At 42.8% G+C, this 14,574-nt stretch overlaps 1 protein-coding gene across 3 annotated transcripts in view; it reads right to left on the reverse strand.

Moving 5' to 3' along the window:
- Window positions 1-13,765, reverse strand: part of dstyk (dual serine/threonine and tyrosine protein kinase) — a 126,669-nt gene extending 112,904 nt beyond the window's left edge. For all 3 annotated transcript variants that reach the window (XM_041194900.1, XM_041194903.1, XM_041194902.1), the window contains exon 1: window positions 13,435-13,765. In XM_041194900.1, coding sequence (XP_041050834.1) covers window positions 13,435-13,687 — 253 coding nt within the window. In that variant the 5' untranslated portion in view covers window positions 13,688-13,765. The remainder of the gene's footprint in view (window positions 1-13,434) is intronic.
- Between the last annotated feature and the right edge of the window lie 809 nt (window positions 13,766-14,574).

Consider the following 14,574-nt stretch of genomic DNA (forward strand, 5'->3'; position numbering starts at 1 on the left):
AGACTCTGTGAGAACCACTGCACATTTCTTCCTCCAACTGCAAACGAGGCAAATATTCCAGCTGCTTTCTGCCCTCAAAATTCAAACTGAGCTTGAGCCCCACCCACATTCACGCCTAAACTGCAGGCCTAAATAAACCGTCTCCTGCTGGCGCGCTCTATCCAGTGAGATGCAGTCTACACCAAAGCAAAGCTGCAACTACCTGTTTTCTGAGCAAGCAGACAACTTAAAAACCTTCTAGCACCTCAACCCATCTCTGCGACAACGTGGTATACTTTGCGGCGGTCTCAAACAAATGTGCTGAAATTATTTTACTTTAAGCACAACTGTAGCCCATTTGAAATAATTTATATTTCTAATGGATATAATTGCCCTCTCTCCAGATTCAGTTGTTCCACAAAGAGATCCAGAATGAATCATCCATTGTTTAAATTTACTCACTTCCAACTGTGGCTTTTTAAGTGTCAGTTTCTCCCCATTTCTTACATTTAACCCAATAATTCCTAAAAGTTATATTCTAAAACATATGAATTAACAAGATAGTCACATTGTAGATAAAGGACCCAGATACCATTCAGAAATTAAGGACTTAGCTTGCTCTAGGCTCATACTAATACCAATACTACTCCTCAAGTCACATCACCAATACACCAACTGATCTATTATCACATTTGTTGTCTGAGATCTTGCTGCGCACAAATTGGTTGCTGCCTTTGGCTCCATATCAATAGTAACTGTGCTTGAATTTATTGATTGTCAAGTGTTTTGGGACTTTCCTGAAGTGGAAGGGAGTATAAATGCAAATTCCTCCTTTCAGAGCAACGCAACTGTATTCCAAAATGGGAACTAAAATTTATTTCAGCATTTTTTATTCATTTACAGAACGTGGGCTTCGCTGGCTAGGCCATCATGTATTGCCCATCCCTAATTGCTCGAGGCAGTGGTGGTGAGCTGCCTTTGAACCACTGCAGTCTATGTGGTGTAGGTACACTCATTGCTGATTGGGAATTCCAGGATCTTGAAGCCACAGTATTTATATGGCTAGTCAGTTCAGTTTCTGGTCAATGGTCAAGCATAGGATGCTGATGGTAGGAGAATCAGCGATGATAATGCCATTGCATGTGAAGGGGCAATGGTTGGATTCTCTCTTGTTGGAGATGGTCATTGCCTGCCACTTGTGTGACATGCATGTTACTTGCCAGCCCAATCTGGATATCATCCAAGTCTTGCTGCATTTGGAAATGGGCTGCTTCAGTACCTGAGGAATCACGAATGGTGCTGAACATTGTGCAATCATCAGCAAACATCCACACTACCGACCTTATGATGGAAGGAAGGTCATTGATGAAGCAGCTGAAAATGGTTGAGCCTAGGACACTACCCTGAGGAACTCCTGCAGTTTGACCTCCAACAAGCACAACCATCTTCCTTTGTGCTAGGCATGACTCCAACCGGCTGAGAGTTTACCCCCCCCCCCCCCACACACCCTGATTCCCATTGACTGCAGTTTTGCTTGGGCTCTTTCATGCCACACTCGGTCAAACGCTGTCTTGATGTTTGTCGATCAAGTTCACGATGGAGTCACTTTTTTGGTGGAAGTCATGTCTCAAAAGACACTGGCTGTTGGCCCATAACCTTTTGATGTACATGTTGAAATAGCTGAATTGAATCTCAACTCGAATTCAAAGCCCAGTGTGCGTATCTCTAAGTGCCTCTGGACTTGACAGTGAAATGAAACTATGCCATTTTGAAACAGAGCTCCAAAAAGATTCTTCAAAAGAACAAGATTATGAAATGGGAAGCCAAAAACAACTGGCATTTCTCAGCGTCGCAATTAAAATATGATTAAAGTGCAAGAGCCAAACAAAAACCTAAAAGTAGCACAGGACCTTTTCAACAGTTGCCAATTTCTTTTGACATAAAATTCTGGTTCCTTCCCACCAACTCTCAGGCTGAACCAGCCCATTCACAATCTCAACTATTCTCTTTAACCTTGAAGCCAATGCTTCACCAACACAGGGTGCCTCCACCCCTCAAGCTTTTGTATCCACACCTTTTTGTCAACTCCACTCTTCTGCCTGGCTATGCATCCTCTGAACTCCAACATGTGCAAAACACATCTCACATGAAATCCCATCACACCCAGTGCTCACTGCCCTAAACCGACTCCACACATTCAAAATTAACTTTGAAACCCTCATTCTAATCCATCAATCCCTCAACACCTCACCCACTTTCTGGGATTTGCCACATGATATGCCCTCAAGTATTCCATTACTTTGATTCTGGCATTCTCTACCCCCAAACCCAGATTCCATGCTCTTTCAGTCACCCCACCACCCTGCCATTGAACTATTCACCTGCTCCTCTATTCACTTAATGGCCTTATATTACTCAATGTATTTACATGCAAGATGGCACAATGATCATGACAACTAGTGACAACTTCCTCTCTATACCTCAATGACCCTGAAGATTTTATTTTACATTTGTCCAGTTTGGCTTTTAAAAAGTCAGTCTCATCCTTCCCAGGCAAGCTATTCTTGATGTTTCATCTTCTCCTCTGCTGGGCACTGACCCTTGCAAGGATACAAGATATAGAGTGCTGGTTGGTGTCTGCTATTTTACCCAAGCGACCATTCAATAATTGCAAGTCCAAACAATAAGACATGAGCAATATACAATGCTGTGGAGGGCATCACAGCAGAGCTAAGTCCTGTCCTTACCCACTCATCACAAAGAAGAGCAGCAGTAGACTTGACTGTTTACTCTCTCTTCCTGGAGGGAGACACTGATGCAGAATGTGTCATCCTCAATCGATGACATGACTGAGACTTGTTAACAGAGCACATGGTCAGGAATCGAGTCAAGTGTCCTTTGGGCTTTTACGACTTTATTGCTGTGTCAAGCAAGCATAGCAACAGACAGTGAGCTCATTGGGTCCCTGTACTACATGCTGTCTGGTTAAGTGGAATTAGCTGACAGTTCAGTAGGAAACGCTCATACGATCAAAGAGCAGGATAGGCCATTCAGCCCCTCAAGCCTGCTCCGCCATTTAATAAGATCATGGCTGATCCAATAATAACCTGAAATCTGCACCCCAGCCACCGCCGATAACCTATCACCCCCTTGCTTACCAAGAATCTATCTACCGCTGCCTTAAAAATATTCAAAGACTCTGCTTCCACCATCTTTTCAGGAAGAGAGTTCCAAAGACTCATGACCCTCAAAAATAATTTCACCTCATCTGTTTTAAATGGCAACCACTTATTTTAAAGAGTGACCCTTAGTTCGAGATTCTCCCACAAGATAAAACATCCTCTCCACACCCACCCTGTCAAGACCCCTCAGGACCTTATCTGCTTCAATCAAGACGCCTCTTACTCTTCTAAACTCCAGCAGATACAAGGCTCACGTGTCTACCTTTCCTCATAAGACAACCCACCCATTCCAGGTAATAGACTGGTAGAACTTTCTGAACTACTTCCAACTCATTTACGCCCTTCCTTAAACAAGGTGACCAATACTGTATACAGTACCGCAAATGTGGTCTCACCAATGCCCTGTACAACTGAAGCATAACCTCCCTACTTTTGTATTCAATTTCCCCCTGCAATAAAAGATAACATTTTATTAGTTTTCCGAATTACTTGCTGCACTTGCACACTAGCCTTGTGATTCATGTACTAGCACACCCAGATCCATCTGCACTTCAAAGCTCTGCAATCTCTCACCATTTAGATATGTTTCTTTTCTATTCTTTCTGCCAAAATAGACAATTTCACATTTCCCACACTAAGCTCCATCAGCCAGGTCATTTAACCTATCTATATCTGTTTATATATGTTTATACCTTATGATGTCCTCTTCACAACTTACTTTCCTGCCTATCTTTGTGTCATCGGCAAATTTGGCACCCTTCCCTTCATCCAAATCATTTATATAAATTGTAAACAGTTGAGGTCACAGCACTGACCCCTGCGGCCACACACACCACTGAATTTTAATCCAGCAGAAACGGAAGCTTCTCAACATCTAACTTCAATTGACAGCTGTCAGTTGTGGAATCACAACCAAGGGATATAGAGATCAGGCAGGACAGTGGACTTGATATGCATGATCAGCCCAATCTTACTGAATGGCAAGGGGCCAAATTTTTATAGCACCTCATCATACCTCAAACAAGCAACTACTTGACTTTGGGAGCTCCATTTCAGCTCAAGTTTCAGAGCTTAAGAAAGGCATTATGTGGTAGAATACAAAAAATTCACATTATTTCTGTGTAACTCAGATCTGGAAGAAACAACAGAGGTCTGAGCCCCAACAGCGAGCAGCTGGTTCCCTGGGGTTTTCCTGCAGAGTTCCATTCACTCGCCTCTAGAATACTATCTATTCCATCCATCTTGCTACTGTTCTGTACACTTTATAAGCCTTCTCAAAAGGCATCTTTTGGGTGACGTTTGCTGTCACCTCTCCTACTGTTGCTTGGCATCTGTCTCACCTCTTTCAAGCACTCTGGAGCAAGAATGACACCATACAAACACAAACTGAAAAAATAAAAGACCTGCAATTGCCAAAATCTTGGACACTTCCTTAAATATATAGTTACCATATGCTGGTTACAGATCAATTCCTGGGTAGAAATACAGTGAGGTATGTAAATCAACTTTTTTTTTAAAAATTAAAATCTACACTCATTTATTTCTGCACCATTATGCAACTCACTCATCTTTTAAGTTTACACCTGGAAAAAAAATTAAACCAACACCACAGAGTGGAAAAATACACATCTATACCAGAATTCCTCAGGCTGGACCCTAAAGTCAGCTGAATGACAGATAGAGTTGGGTAAAGAGAGAACAATCACTCAGTGCTAGTCTGGCTCAGTGCTAACACTCTTAACCTAGAGTCAGAAGCTGAAGCCTCACTCCAGAAGTTAAACAGATCACCCAGACAATTCTAAGCAGGACAGAGAGTGCTGCACTATTTGAAGGTGTTGTCTTTTGATTGAGATGACAGAGGTCCTGCCAAGTAGATTTAAATCTCATGGCAGAGCTTAGCATCCTGGTGTGCTGGTCAACATTTATCCCCAAATCACTAACAAAAGGGAAAATCCTTTTGATTTGTGTCTAGTCTGAAGTATGGACAGTCAAAACGCAGGCTGCTCTCTCTGCATTAGATTTTTAAAACAGGAACAGACCACAGTCTGGGGAACCTGAGTAAATGCTAGCCAACTTATCAGACAAACGAAATATAATTTGGTGTCAAAGCACCAGCTTCGCGATCCAAAGCTGACCACCATGTTGTATCTGGGCTATACTAATCCCAACTCTCAAAAATAAGACAGTTATCAGCTTCAGAGGAGACTTAGTCTTCTACAACTACAGCGATTCAATATTTACTCAAGTGAAGGCACTGGGACAAAGTTTATACTTTAACACCTCACTGACTTAAACCACTGGAGCATTGTAAAGTGAACTTGTCAAAGCGTTTGAAAATCAGTCTCTGATCTCACTAATTAGGCCATAACTATGTCAAAGAACACAGCTGGGACCAGTAGTTTACACAAAATAAGCCACTTGGGTCATTGCCATCTTAATGTATTCATGCTAGAACACGTGGCTTCAGCAGCAAACTAGATGAATGTGTAAGGAGTTGCCATGCTAAATGAAACTCTAGTTGCATGGAGTTCCTTTTGTTGAAACACTACAAGCAAATCTAATGCAAGTGAGTACAAGATGCTTGATTTAAGCCCTCAACAGTCTGTAACAGAAATTACAGATGAGGGATAAAAGCAAATCCCCACAGGCTTCACTTAAGGATCATGAGGGAGAACCATTCAATATAAAACCCACTGAAGGACCAGTTATTCAGTTTTCTCCAAAAGTAGAAGTTGTGCAGTCGCCAACTCTTCAACCGCAGATTTTAATGTTGGGGAGAACAACCACCATCATGGATTTTGCACAATTCTCCTGAGGTACAACAACATTGGCGAGCTACAACGTAACGATAGATGACAGCACACTGTTCCCAGACTATAGAATAACAACTTGCATTTATTTGCACCTTTAACATAATGACACAAAGTGCTTCACAAGGGTATTGCTAAACAAAATTTGACACCAATCCTAAGGCAGCGATAATCAAACAGGAAGAATCTCGGTCAGAGATAAAAGTGCAGCTTGAGAAACATAGGCAGGTAGAGAGGCAGAGAGATATCCAGGGCTTTGGGCCTCAACAGCTGTTAAAACTGGAAGTGTGATGAAAATTGAGGATGCGCAAGAGGCCAGAAATGGAAAAGCACAAAGGTCTTGGAGGGTTGTAGTGCTGAAGGTTAAAGATAGGGAGGGGGTGAGGCCATGCAGTGATTTAAACAAAGATGCTAATTTAAAAATGGAGATGCAACAGGCTTGGAGTCATTGTAGGCCAGAAAACTTAGGGTGATGGGTGCACAGGACTTGTTCCAAGTCATGATACGGGCAGAATTTTGGGTTAAAACTGGAATTTCAAGTTAAAACTGGAATGCTGGCAAACATTTCTTTAAGCTTAAAATATTAAAAAAACTATTTTTTTTTTAAAAATGTTCTTGTGTATGCACAAGTGGAAGACCAGAGGACAGCCAGGGGAGCACTGTTGCAAAGTCTGATTATTCCAAAGGCATGTTTGAGGGTTTCAGCATCCAATAAGCTGAGGCAGACACAAAGTCTGGTGATCTTACAAAGCTGGAAGTGGGCGGCATTGGAGTAGCTCACCTTGGGGTTAAATCAAGACACCGAGTCTGCAAAATGTTTGGGGCAGCTTCAGTTTTGAGATGGATGGGGATGAAGTCAGATGCGAGGGAACAGAGTTTGTGGCAGGGACCAAATACAATAGTTTCAGTGACAGTGGGACAGGGGGGAATCTGAGAGAAGTGGTAATGAGACAATACTGACTCATCAGTGTACACATGCCACTTGCCATCATGTTTTCTGATGTCAAAAGTGCTGTTAAGCCAGTAAAATTCATTTACAGTGGTGTAAGGATTGACAATCAACACTCCCTTGAGCCACATGTATCGTTCATCACGTGGCTCTTCAGATGCTTCTTTTAGTTGCTCTGATGTATTAGGATCTGTTTCAAAATAAAGCATGCCAGTGGGTACAATAAATTCAGAAGCTAATTTTCTTCTCTGATCCAGCCAGCCAACATATTTTGAACTAATTTCAATATTTTAACTATTAAGTACTGGGGCTGGAGCAACACTCAGCAGATTAGCCTTCTCTCTTCATGTTTCTCATCTGCTTGTCACATCTTATTTCCTGCAAGCTATTAGTTAAATGGTAAACGGATTATTGTTGCCATTTAAGCTCCTCTAGGTCCCTCTTTTGCTTCTTTACTTTTCCCATTACTATCCTTCCTTCACCCCTTTGTCATTTAATCACTTGCCTTTCAAACTATCACAGACCATCCCTTTGTTATTCTTTCTTCCTTTCCCCTGTCCTTACTTCAAACCCATTACATCTCTAAACATCGCCGGTTTTGATCCAGTCAATGACATGAAATGCTTACTATTGTTCAGTCCATGGAGGCTGCCTGGCATGCTGAACATTTCCACCATTTTCTGCTAATATTTAAGATTTCCAGCATCTGTAGTATCAAGCCTTTTTTTTAAAAAAAAAAATCATTTACTGTGCAAAGTGCATTGAACAGCAGTATGATAAAGCTTTCAAAAATCACTTCAAGTGAGTTCTCTTCTGCTAAAGTGGAAAATTAATAGTCAATTATTAAATTTAACTGCACAGATATTAATCCCAAATCTCCTGTCAAGGGTGTGGCATCAGGATCCACTTCCAAAATTGTGATCCAACAATTAGGAGTGTTCATTCTGTTGACAAAAATCAGCAGACGTCTATTTCTTCCAAACCACATTTCCAATACATTTGCTCCCATTCCAAAATATCAAGGTACAATTGTGTGTGACATAAGAGGTAGCAATTTATGTCAACATGAAGTTCAAAACCAATCTAGAGCAACACTGGAAACCAATGCAAGTCAGAGATGCTCACGTCAGAAAAGGTAGCCTTGAAATTCAGCGCTGTGGAATGTTAGTTAACAAAAGCACAACCATTCAATTGGAACAATTTTCTCTATTATAGCACTGAATAGCTCATTTAACAGAAAAAAAAAGGAAGAGGAAGGACAAGGAGGAAACAATAAATGAGGCTGAAAAGCAAATCAGTTTGGGATAATGAAACGAATATACAAACAAGTAGAAGTAGGCCATTCGGCCCCTGTAGCCTGCTCTGCCATTTAATGAGATCATGGCTGATCTGAAATCTGCACCCCGCCTACCGCCAATAACCTATCACCCCCCTTGCTTATCAAGAATCTATCCGCCTCTACCTTAAAAATAGTCAAAGACTCTGCTTCCACCACCTTTCCAAGAAGACAGTTCCAAAGACTCACGACGCCCTCAGTGAAAAAATTTCGCCTCATCTGTTTTAAATGGGCAGCCCCTTATTTTTAAACAGTGACTCCTAGTTCTAGATTCTCCCACAAGAGGAGACATCATCTCCACAACCACCCTGTCAAGAACCCTCAGGATGGTAAAGAGAATAACAGGTAATGGAAAAAGATGAATCTCAAAGGAAAGAGGATGAAGGGCTCAGAAGGGGAAAATAAAAGCATAATGAAAGACAAAGTTAGAAAGCACATCAAGGTATACTCCGAGAATATTACATTTCACATAATCCATATTACAAGAAGGGTGTAATTGCACTAAAGAGGTACCATAGAGAAGATTTAACAGAGTGTTGCCATGAATGTAGAACTTTAGCTATGGGGAAAGATTAGGTCAGTCGGAGTTGTTTTCTTTGAAACAGGTTGCTCAGGGAGTTTTAACTGAGGTATATAAGGGGGAAGGACCTATTTCCATTATCAATATCACTAGGGGAAAAGGTTTAAAGTAATTTAAGGAACGATTAGAGTACAGGAGAAATTTTCTCACTCAGAAGTGGGTGGTGGGGATCTGGAACTTACTGCCTGAAAAGTTGATAGAGGCAGAGACACTCATCGTATTTAAAAAGTACTTGGATACTCAGTTCAAATGCTACTTCAACCTACATGGCTATTAGAGACCAAAAACTGTAAAGTGGGGCTCGGCTGAAGAGCTCTTCTTCAGCTGACGCAGACATGATGGGCCTATGGATCTTCTGTGTTGTAAATTTTTAAGTTTCTTGAACGATTGAGCTCTTTGGGGGCAGAGACGGTGGTGTAGTGGTAATGCCACCAGACTTGTAATCCAGAGGCCCAGGCTAATGCTCTGGGGACATGGATTCAAAGTTGGGTTCTTCAGCTGGTGGAATTTAAATTCAATTAATAAATTTGGACTTATAAAGCTAGTCCCAGAAATGGTGACAATAAAACTATCAATTGTCATAAAAAGCCATCTGATTCACTAGTGTCCTTAAGAGAAGGAAATCTGCCATTCTTACCTGGTCTGGCCTACACATGACTCCAGATCCACAGCAATGTGGTTGATTCTTAACTGACCTCTGAAATAGCCTAGCAAGCCACTCAGTTCAAGGGCAATTAGGGATGGGCATACAACACTGGCCTTGCCAGTGATACCCACATTCCATGAAATAAAAAAAATATACATCAGGTGTAGAAGCCGTGGCTCTCACTATACTATTTCCTTATCGAGCCGTTTCACCTTTGAAAGGTCGGCTTCTCCAAGTGCATGGTTACAATGTGACGTAATACTGTTACAGCCTTCCAATTTAACACATTGCTGCAAATACCGGTATAAGATTAAATATTAGTATCAACACCACAAGTGGACAATCAGGAATTCAATTGTTCTGCTAACACTGTCTGGGTAGCACTGTCACCCAGGTCATTCCAGCACTGAGCAAGTGCTGACTGTCAGTTTAACGTCACATCCAAAAGATGAGGCCCCATTTGTCCTCTCTGGTGGATGTAAAGATCCCACAGTCAGAACTTCAAACAAGAGCAGAGGAGTTACCCTCAGTGTCCTGGCCAAAATTCATTCCTTGTTGAACATCACAAACAGATCAACTGGTCATTATTACATTGTTTGTGGGAGCTTGATCTGCACAAATTTGCTGTGTTTCCTACATTACAAGTGGCTGACTATACGTCAAAAGCATTTTGAGACACCCAGTGGTTGTGAAAGACACTATATAAATGCAAGTCATTTGATTCAGTAAAAATTTAAGCTTGAAAAATGGATTTGTTATATTATTGGAAGGCTAAAATTACCCAAATGTTCTACAGTACTCTGACAAGCCTGTTTGAATATTTGCAATGACGGTTTAGATTTCTTGAATTAAGAACGTAAGATTTGGAGCAGAGTGGACCACACAGCCTGCTCTGCCATCCAATATGTTCATGGTTGATATTCTGCCTCAATTCCATGTTTCCACCCACACCCCATATCCCTTGGTTCCGAGACAAAAAAAAACTCTCAGATCGGGACTCTGTTCGTTTTATGTAGAAGGCCAAAATGCAGAGCCTGTTCTTTCAAAGTTATTGAACAGTTATAGATCAACAAGTCTTGTTTTTTACCAAAAGATGTTCCAAAGCTCTCTACAGTCAATTAATTCCTCTCTCCCCAACCCCCACCCCACCTGAGAGATAAACATTGTCCAGGACTCACCAGCTTTGCTTTAAATAGTGGGCCTTGGATTTTTCACATCCACCCAAGGGGGCCTTAGTTTAAATATCTCATCCGAAAGGTGGCCCTCCAACAATGCAGCACTCCCTCAATACAGTACTGGGGGTGCAAGACTGGGTTTTATGCTCAAGTGTCTGGACCCAAGACCTTCTAACTCAGGAGAGAACACCATCCACTAAACCATAGCTGACTGTCAGGAAAGGAAGCTACGACCAGTTCCTCCAACTTCCTTCCTAACAGCCAACAAACACCCCAGCACAAAGTGGCCAAGTCTGAGTGAGAGTCCACTTTCTAACTGAATTACCTGGAAAAACTCAGGTCTGGCAGCATCGGCGGAGAAGAAAAGAGTTGACGTTTCGAGTCCTCAAAACGTCAACCCTTTTCTTCTCTGCCAATGCTGCCAGACCTGTTGAGTTTTTCCAGGTAATTCTGTTTTTGTTTTGGATTTCCAGCATCCGCAGTTTTTTGTTTTTATCCACTTTCTAACCTGTAGTCAAACAAAAAATTACACAACTCATTAGTTTCGAAAATTAGAATACTATTAGACCAAAGCGCATGGTCAAGATTACTACAATGTAGTGTCCATCCTAAACTCATGTTGCAAAATTGAATGGAGATCTGAAGCATGCCTTCACTCTCAAATGTGATATTTCACAGCTCTCTGCTACAGTAGTGTTTGCAGACTTCACATACACAAAAAATAATTAGAACCGTTTTGATTAAAACCACATTGCCTCTCGTAAAATCATTACAGAATGTATTCTGCAATTACTTTTAAAGTTAGTTTTTCACAATTGAAGTCATTAGCTTTCTGATGCAAATGTTACGAAATTCATTGTGGTACATCAGAACCCTCAGTGTTACCAAGTCTCTCCTTTCCTGCCTTTCCTCACCAATTCACCAGTATCTCACTCAGTTCTACTCCAACTGTCCCAATGCAGCCAGGGAAAAGAAGGAAAATACAGAGAGCAGGTGTAAACACAATGGACTGAATGGTCTCCTTCTGCACTGTAACAGTTGAGAATGAAAACAGCAGGGAATCCTCCTCCATGTTATGACATTTCAGTGCCCCAATCAAAAAATCTCAGAGTCCAGAATTGCCATTGTTCGTGTCCCATTTATCTAACATTTTACATGTTTTTATCTGCAAGAGAATGGAGAGCCACCAAATGCACCCAACAATATACCAAATAAGCAAGGCTGTTTTTTTCCCCATCATCAAATACTTGGAACAAAACAGAATAACATCTGACCACATACTGTAGAATCTGAACCACTCCAAGAGTTTCAGTTCTGCTGTAGATACCTCCTCAGCTTAAGTTGCATGAGGCACTCCCTAGCTGCCTGTGTACCAGTTATTGGGGTTGACCCATGCAGCCCTATATTGACCTGTACAATAATAGAATCCAGTGGGCAACTGAAAGGGATAAACGTCTTCTCCATGCATGCATCTTTGCTCTATCTCAAGGGATGAGACGAGGCTTGGTTTAAGTTAAAAGCAAAATACTGCAGATGCTGAAAATCTGAAGTAAAAACAGAAAATGCTGGCAAAACTCAGCAGGTCTGACAGTATCTGTGGAGAGAGAAACAGTGTTAATGTTGAGTCTGTGTGACTCTTCCTCAAAGCTTGATTTAGGTTGTTGAGCTGTTTTAATCCACAGTAAAGATGCACTTACAGCAAAAGCTTCAATCATATTCACTTGCTATGATGGACATAATTCATCTCCATGCAATATGAAAATAGCATGCATGCTACACCACTGTCAGCTTGGCCAATTTAAATGGACTAACACCTCTGCATTCTGTCTTTTCCAAACTCCCTATTCAACACTCTTTTTGCCTGAAATGCAGCTTCTTTTGCAACAGCTGGACTGTTTCGTTTAGGTGTCTGACCTTGTGCTGAATTCCTGACTATTCAACCAAAGAAATCACTTTTTCCCAAAACAATGGAAGAGATATTTAATGATTAAGACAAATCATCAAATTGCTTGTTTGCAGTATGACTAAGCATCAAGACTAACATGTTAACATTTAACTACCAACCATCCCAAATCCCTTTTGACTTGTGCCAAGATATTTTTAAAACATCCAAAAGTGACTATTCTAAATCCTTTGGTGTCAATAATTCTGAAATGTGACTGATCTCTTCATGCTTCTTTGCTCCTATAGACAGGCAACCTAAAACCAGAAGGTGTATCCAAAAGGGATTACGCCAAATCTCAAAACCTAAAAAAAAGTTATATATATGAAGAGTTAGCAGCTCATACAGTTAGCTAATTCAGCTGGCCAAGGTCAGTGAAATGAATCACCGAAAAATGACCTCCACTCATCAATCTGCATTTACTGCTGCATACAGACACAATATACTAACTCCTCGTACATGTATAAATTGCCTATAGGTGCAGTAAGCACATTTCTGCTACAATGGAAGACTTTAAAGCTTATAGAAGCGAGGAAGGGTGCCCCCAATAAACCCAGCCACCTCCCCCCCACAAACACCCAGCCATCCCACCCACCCCCCCCCCCCCCCCGCAGATCCCGTCCCCCATCCATTCCCCAGTACCTGCCACAACCACCCACCCACCCCCAGGCCACCACTCCCCAAACCCAGCACCCTCCCCAGCCCCCGCTCCCCCAAAGTCCAGAACACCCACTTACAACGCACAGCCCTGCCGCAGGCGCAGGCTCAGCCGCCACCACCACCACCACCACCATGCACACGCCCCCGCGGTCTCCCTCTCCCAAGCGCGGCTCACCTTGCAGGAGCCCGGGCCGGGTGTCAGCCTCTCCGGGCCCGGTCTCACCCTCGCCCTCCAGGCCCTGCTCACCTTCCTGGGGCCCGGGGCTGCCGCCGTGCGGGTGCCGCAGCTCCCTGAAGTACTTCTTGGTCTCCCGCAGGTTCTGCCGCAGGTACGAGGCGTGTTTGCTGCAGCTGCCCAGGCTCCGCAGCAGCTCCCTGGCCGCCGGAGACAGGGAACGGCTACCGCCGCCGCCGGCTGCAGCCTCCATGTCCCGGCGTAGGCCGGTAGCTGGGCCCGGCTGCAGGGACTCCGACACCGGCCTCAGCTCCGGGACTGCTGCTGCCGCCGCCGCCGCTGCTGTTTTCCCTCAGTAGACAACACCCGCCCAAAGGATCCTGGGTAATGTAGTCTCGAAGCCCCCTGGGTACTGTAGTCCTGGGAATCATGGGTAATGTAGTCCCAAAGACCCCTGGGTAATGTAGTTCTGGGGATCCTTGGCAATGTGGTCCATAGCCTTGCAGGTTTCAGCACTTCAGATCCAAGTACCTTTTAAGTGAATTGGACGTTTAAGCCTCAACCACCGATGTAGGCAGTGAATTCCAGACGCCCGCCACCCTCTGCATGAAAAAGCTTTTCCTCATGTCCCCTCTAACACTCTACCACTCTCCTTAAATCTGTAACCCATGGTGATTGACTCCTCAGCTAACGTCTTTCCTGGCTACCTTATCTAGACCCCTCCTAATTTTGTCCACCTCAGTTAGGTCACCTCTCAGCCTCCTCAGTTCTAAGGAAAACAACCCCAGCCTATCCGATCTTTCCTCTTTGCTACAATTTTCAAACCCTGGCAGCTTCCTCAAAAAATTCTATTCAGTTGATGAGACACAATCTTCCCCTAACAAAACCACGCTGACTATCCCTGATCAACCCGAGCCTTTCTAAGTGACAGTTTATCCTGTACCTCAGAATTGATTCCAATAATTTGCCCACGACCAAATTCAGACCAACAGGTCTATAATTTACTGGCCGATCTCTTGCATCCTTTTTAAATAATGGCACAATATTTGCAGACCTCCAATCCTATGGTACCTCGCCTGTATCTAGTGAGGACTGGAAATGATCCTCAGAGCATCCGTTATTTCCTCCCAGGCTTCCTTT

Source organism: Carcharodon carcharias, chromosome 9 (genome assembly GCF_017639515.1).
Source record: "Carcharodon carcharias isolate sCarCar2 chromosome 9, sCarCar2.pri, whole genome shotgun sequence".
NCBI classification, from domain to species: Eukaryota; Metazoa; Chordata; class Chondrichthyes; order Lamniformes; family Lamnidae; genus Carcharodon; species Carcharodon carcharias.